Raw genomic sequence first — 10,492 nt, 5'->3', positions numbered from 1 at the left:
TAAAGCTGCTCCAATCAAATCAAACCATTTTTTATATGTGATAATATGAAAGGGGTCACTCATTGAGACATATCGGAACAGAATTATCACCCGACTCTGCAGTTCCCCTCGGCTATATGGGGCGTTCTAGCGTGTTTCGCTCCTTGTTTTGGATTTCCGGCCCACAACTTCACTGTTTTGGTTCACTCTTTACCGCTCTCAATAACCTTGTTTGCAGCAGCAGTTTTTTTTCCTCATTCCAGCCTCAAACAGCAGGCAAAGTTAGTGGTTAGCTGGTGAACATTTCGGAGCATTTAGCAGCTAGGACGCTAGATATTTCCCTCATGAGCTGGTGGAGACCAAAACAGGGCAAAAATAAGAGAATATTGGAAATCCATTCATCAATTAAAACACGACTGAAAATAAATGCTTATGGTAAATGGACTTGGACTTATATAGCGCTTTTCTAGTCTTCCGACCACTCAAAGCGCTTTACACTACATGTCAGTATTCACCCATTCATACACTGATGGCAGAGGCTGCTAAGGTGCCAACTTTGCCCATCAGGATCTAATCTAAATACTCATTCATGCCTTCGGGAGCAATTTGGGGTTAAGTGTCTTGCTCAAGGACAAAGCGACATGTGACCTGGAGCAGCCGGGGATCGAACCACCAACCTTACGATTGGTGGACAACCTGCTCTACCCGCTGAACCACAGCCACCTCATATAGCTCTGTGTCTGTTGGATGGTGTAAATAGGCAACTATTTGCTAAGATGTTCCCCATGAAAACTTAATAAGGTTACAATATGTCAGTTATGTGATTTCAGCTCATTCTGATGCCACCAAGTGACCAACAAATGAATCAGTGCAGGTTTAAAGCATAAAAATCATGGAATTTGAAAAAAAAAAAAATCTACGTCAAAACTGCACAAGAACAATATATATATATATATATTCTGTTAGACTAAACAATCAGTCAGGTTGTTTGTGATGTAAACACATTCAATTCAAAATGATGGGCACAGGGATTCTTCCAGATACATCACAAGTTTTTAGATGGATTTATTGCTGAATGTTGTCTGTAGCTCTTTGAGGGTCAGGTACCCAGTTTTACAGGTCTCCACAGGCATGGAGGAAGACCTGCTCATGGCACCAGCCATAGGCCAGGCTGTGAAGCTGCCACTAGCAACTGCCACAGGTGCATCCACCTGCTCGCTATCGGAGGATATCGGAGTTAGACTGGGAGCGTCGGGAGGGGGTGGAGCAGAGAACATCTGGGAAGGAAGATGGAGAGCCAGAATGAGAAGAGGAGGGCTACGGTGATCATCCGAACACTCTTCCCCTTCTACATCCATGACCCTTTTATCTCCCATGCCCTCTTCATCTTCCTTCCCGATGCCAAAGCCAGAGTCTGGGCTCTGCGGCTCCCTCTTCAGGCTCTCGTAGGTGTGACAGGTGTCGAGGGAAGGGCAGAGGGAGAGATGGAGGTTGTGGCCGTTGTGCAGATTGTGGAAATCATCCTGATAGGTGAAGTAGGCAGGATTGGGGTCGGTTCGAGCCGAGCTGCCGGAGGAGCTGGACATCAAGTAGCCCATGTTAGAGAAGCAGGAGGAAGAGGAGGAAATGTCGATGACCCCGCTGGTGTCTGAGCCGGAGGGGTAGCTCCTGAAGTGGAGCAGGGCGCTGGTGAGGCTGGAGGAGGGAGAGGTGGAGGGGACCACATCCCAGCTTTCGCACACCTCAACCGGGGAGATGCGGTCATGTGGTTGGGCCGTGAAGAATGACTCAGAAGCTGACAGAGGATTCAGCCATTTCTGGGGAAAAAGAAAGAGAGACTCAGAGCAGGAAACAAAACTGAAGAAAGACACGATAGTGACATTTGTAGTCATGTGTGAGCGAATGTCTGATTTTCAGAAAGTTCTCTGGTAGTGTGACTTTATTGTCAGTGTCAAACCGCACCAAGAGGCATATTTGGGCTTGGTATTTCCTCAACTGATCTCAACATGGCTGCTGGCTCACAAACTTTCTCATTTTACAGCTAAACAGCACACTACAAGCTGTTTCTGAAAACATTTGAGGTGAGAAATAGTCATTACAGTAACAGAATAGCGCTGCCTAGTTTGACCGTTTGATCGGAGTTTGCGAGTGATTGACAGCTGCTCAGAGACGGAAGAAATCCAAATGAAAAGTTAATCACACTTGACTGTTGCAAGCCATGTGAGTATTACAGAGTGATGTTACCTGGTGTGTATAAATAGTTCATAAGATTGTGTGGTAAAGTCTGCAGTCTGTGAGGCACATCTGTCAAAATGCTCTATGTGGTGAGGACATAGTGATAAAAATGTTTGACGCTCGGTGAGAACATTTATTTGTACCTTCAGGTTTCCTTCGTGGACAGAGTGGAGAGTGTGGAAGTATTTCGAAGGGTTTGGTAGTGGCTTCCCTTTGAGGAGCCTGAAACGGGCAAAAGGGAGCCATTAGATTAGACATGCTGTACGCAAACACACACACACAGAGACAGACACACACACACAAGTTAACATTATACTCACCTCTTGTTCGCACAACTCCTGCAAAGGACCAGCGTTACAATGAGGAGACCCAAGCTGAACATCACTCCCAGCATTACTGGTGATATCTGACCCAGAAACCACTCTGAAACAAAGAGCATGTACAGTACAAGTTAATCATTTTTTCCTCACCATTACAACTCAAAGCTGCCTTTTCTGCCCCTTGTGCACCTTAAAGGGATAGATCAGGTGTTTTTGAAGTGGGGTTGTATGAGGTACTTATCCATAGTCAGTGTATTACCTGCAGTAGATAATGGTCGGCACGTCACCAGTCTGGAGAAGCAGACAGGAGTTACTGCACGGGAGCAAAGCAATGTGCTGCTGTGGACGGGGGCGGCAGCAAAACGTATTTAAGCAGCCTAAAAATCCCCCAATATCAGTTTAGGTGTAGGCTATATTTACAGTATTTTCACCGCTTTACCTTGCTGTCACACAACCCTTTCCGACGGGGAACTGAAGCCGTTGTATCTGTCTTTGCTCTCATCAAAGCCACCAGACGTCATTGAAAGAAACTGTAATTTTGGTTAGTTTGTGTTATTGTGAGACTTTGGTGAATCCGAACTAACCAAAGACACGCAATAACACAAACAAACTAGCCGATCAAGGCAGTGGTAGACCAGCAACCCCTGTGTTCTGCAAGGTAAAATTACAGTTTTTTTCAATGGAGTCTGGTGGCTTTGGTGACAGCATAGATGGATACAACGGCTTCAGTTCCCCGTCTGAAAGGGCGGTCTGACGGTAAGGTAAAGCGGTGAAAATATTCTAAAAACAGCTTACACTTAAATTGATATAGATTTTTTTTAGGTGGGCCTTTCTTTTAGGGCGTCTAAAATACGTTTGCTCTGGTTCCGTGTGGTAACTCCTGTCTGTTTCTCCAAACTGGGGGCGTGCTGACCGTCATCTACTGTAGGTAATACACTGACTATAGATAAATACCTCATACAACCCCACTTCAAAACACCTGAACTATCCCTTTAAGGGGAAGATGTATCATATAAATGGTTCCTCAATCTATTTCATCAAGGATTTCAAATACGAGAAACTCATAAAATGTCTGTGTCTGATTTACTCCACAGGTACAACATTTCACCAGACCCCTACCCTATAAGGAAGCAACCCCACATGTACCTTTCTTTTGTCAGTGCATGATGAAGACCCTGAACCTGACTGGGCGACTACATTTCCCAGAAGGTCTGGGATCATTTTTGGAACCCCAGAAAGTAAACATCTATTTCCTCATTAAAATGCATTTCTGTAAGCCTGTGAGCTGCTTTTAGTTGTCACTCCAACAACATGGTAAAGCGAAATGTTAAGTCACCTTCATCCTGTGAAGTTGCCACCGTGTCTGTTGCCACCGTGTCTGTCGCCACCCAGGATGTTGTTGGACTCCAGTTGCTCCAGTGGCTATTGTGCGGTTGATCAGTGGGTTTGACTCTCACCCTGACCTGGCAATACCCCTTTAGTTGCCAGGCAGGGATCCTCAGCTCTCGTTCTTGTGTGGAGCTAATGCTGGCCTCCTGGTAACGGATGAACATTTGACGCATAATTAGGGTGTATCTTTACAACCAGACATGATCTGTCAAAGTGATATCAATCATTAGCAGCATCAGTTCTGCTGCATTTGTATCTCTCTGACCAATGTGTGAAACCAAGCACTGCTGTGCAGAGCATTGAACCAAAATAAACACAAGCATGACACGTTAAGATAAAACTTTAGTGGAAGGGGAAGTGACAGATTGACAAACTAAGTGGAGCGGATAACATCAATTTTTCAGTCAAATCGTGCAAATAGTTGTACAAGCACCAAATATGGCATGATGATTGCCGAGGGGTCACTAAGCTAATATAAACGATTGGCCACTTGAAAATCCAAGATGGCCGCCAAATTAAACTGTCGATAATGGTTTCTCTCGTAGAAATTCATCTACTTGGTCGATTTGAGTGATCTTGGTGTCAAATTATATGTTTTCTAGCATGCTGGATCTATTTTTAACTGCAATATGGCGGCCAGGGAATCAAGCATCAAGACCGAGCCGTTTCATTTTCCCGCCGATGAAAGTGTGTGTGAAGCTGAAATATCTTGCACGGTCATTGCGACACAAGGAGACAAAGCCATCAGCAACAATAGGAGGTCGCTGGATGCTGTGACCCCCATGCTCTCATGAAGAAGCAGACACTAAACAGCCACTAAATGCTCGCCATATTGCTGTTAAAAATTGTTAAAACTATCAAAATTAGATCCAGCGTGGTAGAAAACATAATTTGACACCAAGCTCAAATCATAACATGGCAAACTGCAGCCCAACAGGCAACAACAGCTGTCAGTGTGTCAGTGTGCTGACTTGACTATGACTTGTCCAAAACTGCATGTGATTATCATAAAGTGGGCATGTCTGTAAAGGGGAGACTCGCGGGTACCCAATAGAACCCATTTTCATTCATATCTTGAGGTCAGAGGTCAAGGGATCCCTTTGAAAATGGCCATGCCAGTTTTACCTCGCCAAAACGTAGCTTAAGTCTGGAGCATTATTTAGCCTCCTTCCTGACAAGCTAGTATGACATGTTGACTAGTATGACATGGTTGGTACCAATGGATTCTTTAGGTTTTCTAGTTTCATATGATGCCAGTATATTCACCCAAGCTTTAAAACTGAGCCCGCTACAACCTCCGAAAGATCGATTGTGTTAATGCCTTAAAAAAAACAAGTGACATTAAAAAAAAATTGCGTTAAGGTGTAATTATCACGTTCATTTTGACAGCCCTAATTTTTATATAATGCCCATTCATGCATGCATGCGCTCAGGCACTCACGTTCCATGTCTTGTTTTTCTGTTTGATCTGAACTTCGAAGTGAAAAGATACGAAGAAGTCAGAGGGACGGCTGCCTGGACTCCATGATATCCTGGTCTCATTGGTAGTGCTGCGGACAGTGGGGACACCTGGAGGATGCATTTTGACTGTATGCACACACACACACACACACACATCACATACACACACACACACACACACAGACATGCGGAAAGAAAAGCATGCAATTAATTAATTCCTGATGTTTAAACGATGTTTCTGTGAAAATAACTGATACAAGAATTAACAGAAGCTGCTTTTTTGTCATAATGTGTTTCAGATTACCTCCTAAACCTGTTACCCCAGTGAGTTTTTTTTTTCCAACATTCTCTTGTAATAAATGAGAAATTATGTCACATGTCTTTTTTTAACTACATTTATGAATAACTTTTCAAGAGCAACTAAAAAAGTAACAGCTTACTGAGGGAGTAAAAAACACTTTTTTTCCAATATTTTTATTAAATTTTAACGTTAAATGTTAATAAAATAAAATACAATTTAATTAAAAAAATGCATGTATATATATATATATATAATATATATAAGTAAAAGCCACTCACTGTGATCGAATGGTATGTATTTTGTGAGGTTCTCCATCATCGTCCCGTTACACTCCACGCTGATGTAGGGCATAACTATATACTCGTTGAATTCCTGGAGGGACCCATAATATAATCAATGAAACAGTGAAGGCAGAAATGATATGGGTAATTTAACTCTGCAGTAAGACTGTAGATTATTCTTATGGATTTATTTTTTATTTCAGTGAAACATTTTTCCGATGATGGCTGATCTAAATATTAAAAAAATCAAACAGTGATTCAGCAGAGACATCCATGAGATGTTTACATGTTCTTCTTTAACAATGATACGTTAGTGACTTACTTCATTTTCAAAGACAAAACTGCAGCCTGGAGGAGAGTTTCTGTGTTGTTTCAGCTTGCATCTTTGACTAAGTAAAGAAAAAGAAAAAAAGGACAGAAATCAGCACTGAACTGTTGCAGATTTCATCAACTGACAGAGCTGCCGTTATCATGTTTTCATCTCTGAAGCACCAAATAAAATAATATCTTTAACATCTTACGTAATGGTTATCCGATGTCTCCCGTTGTTCTTGGAGATCCAGGTTGTCGTCACACCATTAATCAAGCAGTCCACACCAGGAGCCACTGGAGAGCGGTCCCACGTACAGCTGACATTGTTGACAAAGTCATTTACGCAGGAGAGTCCTTGAGTGACAGAGACATAACAACAACAAAAAAAGAGATTAGGACGGTGTCTCTTTATCAGTGCAACTGCCTTGTCCCTCATGTAGGACATTCAGATAAACCAGTGATCTCTGGACGTAAAATTCCCTTTTGAGGGATTTTGTTTTCAACTTCAAGGTGCTAAATGTGAGATTGGGAGCATATCTATTGCCTCCGTATGGCTCTCAACCTGGCGACGGCTGAGCAAGTGGCTTGCATCTAACGGTGCTAACAGTGAAAACAACAACAACAACAGTGCTGACAGAAATAACAGTGTTAACCAGATGTGGAACCTCAGGGTGCGTGCTACGCTTCTGCAATGCCACAATCGGTCGGGACACCTTTATCATCTGTAACTATCATATGAGAGCAGTGCAGAGCGGCGGCCGTGAGATGCACGCTCACATGCAACAACATGCATTAAAAGGCACGTGTGGCTGGCCTGGCTATATCAACAAAACACAGAGAAGCCCTGATTACAACACACACAGAGGGAGTGTTCATTCTCTGCTCAGGTAGACATTACTCCTCTATATCTTTACATACAGTAGCTAGTAGTTATCAGCTCAGAATATCATATAGAGCACCTTTCATATACTGTAATTCATTAATATATGTCATGACTTGCAGAAAAGAGACAGTGCCGCTGTGCTTTGCTTCAAAAATTACAGATTCACCAGGAAGACTAAATTAAATATATCAATGACAGATATTTTTTTTATTTTCTATCCCTTGTGCCGAAAAGACAGTAACACAGAGACAGAGACAGTTTCAGTTACGGCGGTGGTCCATTATACCTTGTGAGCCTTTGTGAGACTGGGCTGCATGCACTGGAAACAGAACCAGCAGGACATATAAGGACACCAGGATCTCCATGGCAAACGACCACAATGAGACTGTGAACAGAGAGGATAAACACATACTGTTCATCAGAATGAGAATAGGAATCAATAGTGTTAAAGAGATTAACATATTCGGCAGAAAAATGTTCACACATGAGAGCGGAACTTAAGAAGCAAAAAGGGCAAAAGCAGCACTTACCATATAGTTTGGGAACATGCGTTTAAACAAGGGCTGTCAATCGATTAAAATAATTAATCACAAATTAATCGCGCATTTTTTATCTGTTCAAAATGTACCTTAAAGGGAGATTTGTCAAGTATTTAATACTTTGATCAACATGGGAGTGGACAAATATGCTGCTTTATGCAAATATAGGTAAATATTAATTATTGGAAATCAATAAACAACAGAAAACTTAACTGCGTTAACTTTGACAGCCCTAGTTTAAACTTGAATTATTTTTTTTTCTCCCACTCAGACAAAGTGGTGGTTATGACTTCTTTAGTACATGGGGTTGTTGAATACTCAATTCTGATTGGTCAATCATGGCGTTCTACGTTCTGTTATTCCTTTAAAGCAGACCGTTGCTATGTGTAGCAGACCGTTGCTATGTATAGCAGAACATTGCTATGTATAGCAGACCGTTGCTATGTGTAGCAGACCGTTGCTATGTATAGCAGAACATTGCTATGTATAGCAGACCGTTGCTATGTATAGCAGACCGTTGCTATGTACAGCAGACCGTTGCTATGTACAGCAGACCGTTGCTATGGGCGCAGTTCTGATGTCGGAGTCTGGCGGACCGTTTATGTGTCAAATTATTGATTTATGAAGTAAGTAGCCGTGTAATAAATGGGATAACGTACAGATAACGGGTCATTGTTGTGAAAGAATCCCCTTCAGGGTGATGAGAGACCCCTCCCCGTCGCGTCGCTTCGCCCTATCGAGGATTCTTTCACAACAATGACCGGCTCGCTGTACATTATCCCTCACTTTTAATGTCATTATCTTGATTTTATGAATTGAAACTTTGTTCTTTTTCTCTATAATCCCATTATCACTTGACACTTTGGCAATATTGTCCTTGTTAAATCCATGCCAATAAAGCATATTGAATTGAAACGCGGCGGATTGAGAACAGTTACCCATACCAGTTTCTACCTCCATATGAAAATGTTTCTTTTTTTCCTCATTTGTGAAACTGCATCAGCCAGTCATCCTCAGCAGAGTGTTGTATAAAGTTTTGAGGGTGAGAAAACAATACTTGATCCACCCTGAGCTAAATAGTCATCTCGAGAAGGCGGCAACAAGCAGTTAGAAGTGAAACCTGACAGAGAACACTGGCACCTGTGCCGCTGCACGACAGAGAAAAATATGAAATGTACTGCTACATACTACTACTATAAGAGCTTCTTATTGGTCATACTGATAATAATTACTTAATTTAGTTTAATGTGTAGTTGAATTTAGTTTAATTTCATGTTTCACACTCTGTGTAGACAGGTGGTCGTGCATTTCTGCTAATAAAACAGTGAAGAATAGAATTGACATACTAAAGTATTACGTAGATGTACCATTGTACAGATTATGATTAAAAGAGCATTATTTTCCGTAAAGACACACATTTTGTCACCAGTCTGAGTCATCGGCCGTTACGGTGTTTTTCCGTCAGCGCCTGAACTGAGCAGGACTGTACTGTAAGTGACTCTATGGAAAGTGCAGATGTGTCACCGTAATTGACATTATAATATAATGTACAGGGGAAACAAACCCCACTTGTTCCTAATAATAACAGCAGATCATGAAAAATACACATCATCATCTAAATGTAGTGTGAAAAGACACTGAAGAATGTAAAGTAGTAAATGAATAAATGAAAGTAGTAGAATATATAGACTTGAGTTGGTACAACTTGCACATTATTCTTGTATTATTTGAGTAAAACCAAAGTGATACAGTACCTCTGAGCGTTGGTCAGTGAGGGTAGCAGGGGGTCCCTGAGAGGAAACACATTGTCATCTCCTCTGCTGGACTGACGAGTTTAGAAGATTGCCTTTTTCTTCTGTCTTGCTACTAGCACATCACTGTCTCACTCTCTTGTGCAATCTCCCTCCCTCTCTCTATCTCTCTTTTTCTGTCGCTCATCCCTTTGTCTCTTCATTCTCGCCCCTTTCTCTTCTTTAAAGTGCCCAGTGACATTTTCCACTGGTAACCACAGCCTGTGTCTGGGGCTTCACAGGAAGCCTCATGAAGCTGTGAGTGATGGTGTGAGAGGACGGGTGGTGGTGGTGGGGTGGGGGGTGGGTGTGATGGTGGGGGACCGTAGAGCTCCTCCTGCTCACCAGCAGCAGCTACCTGGACGCCGTTAAGATAATAATGGCACTGAAAACAAGAAATACAACGCATGCCACATCCTGTTTCAATCACAACGTTAAAGTGGGTTGTATGAAGGGAAACTCGCACGCTGTCCTATGAAGTGGTTTATTGTCAATGAAACTCAGCTTAAACTGAAGATTCAGAGGATTAAAGTGGCTAAAAGCTACCAGATTTAGAAGCATGGGGGTTATTTCAGATACAAACACACGCACACGCACACAAAAAGTTGTGCAGCGTCAAAACCGCCGCTGTTACAGCCGCAACCACTGCAGACACACACACACACATATATATATATATACTTCTCATGTGCTTCTATAGAGAGAAAGAGGAAAGGAGGTTAAGGCAGCAGCCTGCTCTTAACTGAAAGGTCACCGAAACATTTCATTTCTGTAGCCACAGGCCTCAAGATTTCCCCTGATTGTTAGTTTGTTCGTTCATTGCTATGATTCTGTTAAACACGTTCTCGTCTCAAATGCTAAGACACCTGGCCATGAGAGGGGACTAAGATACAAGGGGCTGTATGAAAATTATAAACGGAACGGTAGTCAGATTTTTCTTTGGAGGGCAGGAGAGGGTCTTTAACTTTACTTTCTTTTTTAAATTAAATATATATTAAATGT

General features: G+C 42.2%; 1 protein-coding gene across 1 annotated transcript; it reads right to left on the bottom strand.

Annotated features, from left to right (window-relative positions):
• Positions 1-774: 774 nt before the first annotated feature.
• il2rb (interleukin 2 receptor, beta) lies at positions 775-9,768 on the bottom strand. Its single transcript, XM_037792031.1, has 10 exons — positions 9,455-9,768; positions 7,448-7,546; positions 6,488-6,632; positions 6,289-6,355; positions 5,964-6,057; positions 5,365-5,510; positions 3,871-4,069; positions 2,535-2,637; positions 2,358-2,436; positions 775-1,796 (listed from the first exon to the last, which is right to left on the bottom strand). The coding sequence occupies exons 2-10, from the start codon at positions 7,524-7,526 to the stop codon at positions 1,035-1,037; spliced, it is 1,674 nt and encodes a 557-aa protein (XP_037647959.1). The 5' UTR covers positions 7,527-7,546; positions 9,455-9,768; the 3' UTR covers positions 775-1,034.
• Positions 9,769-10,492: the final 724 nt, after the last annotated feature.

The sequence above is a fragment of the Sebastes umbrosus genome, chromosome 14 (genome assembly GCF_015220745.1).
Source record: "Sebastes umbrosus isolate fSebUmb1 chromosome 14, fSebUmb1.pri, whole genome shotgun sequence".
Classification (NCBI taxonomy): domain Eukaryota; kingdom Metazoa; phylum Chordata; class Actinopteri; order Perciformes; family Sebastidae; genus Sebastes; species Sebastes umbrosus.
Note: the sequence above shows the minus strand (reverse complement) of the source record. Positions and strands in the feature narration are given on the sequence as shown.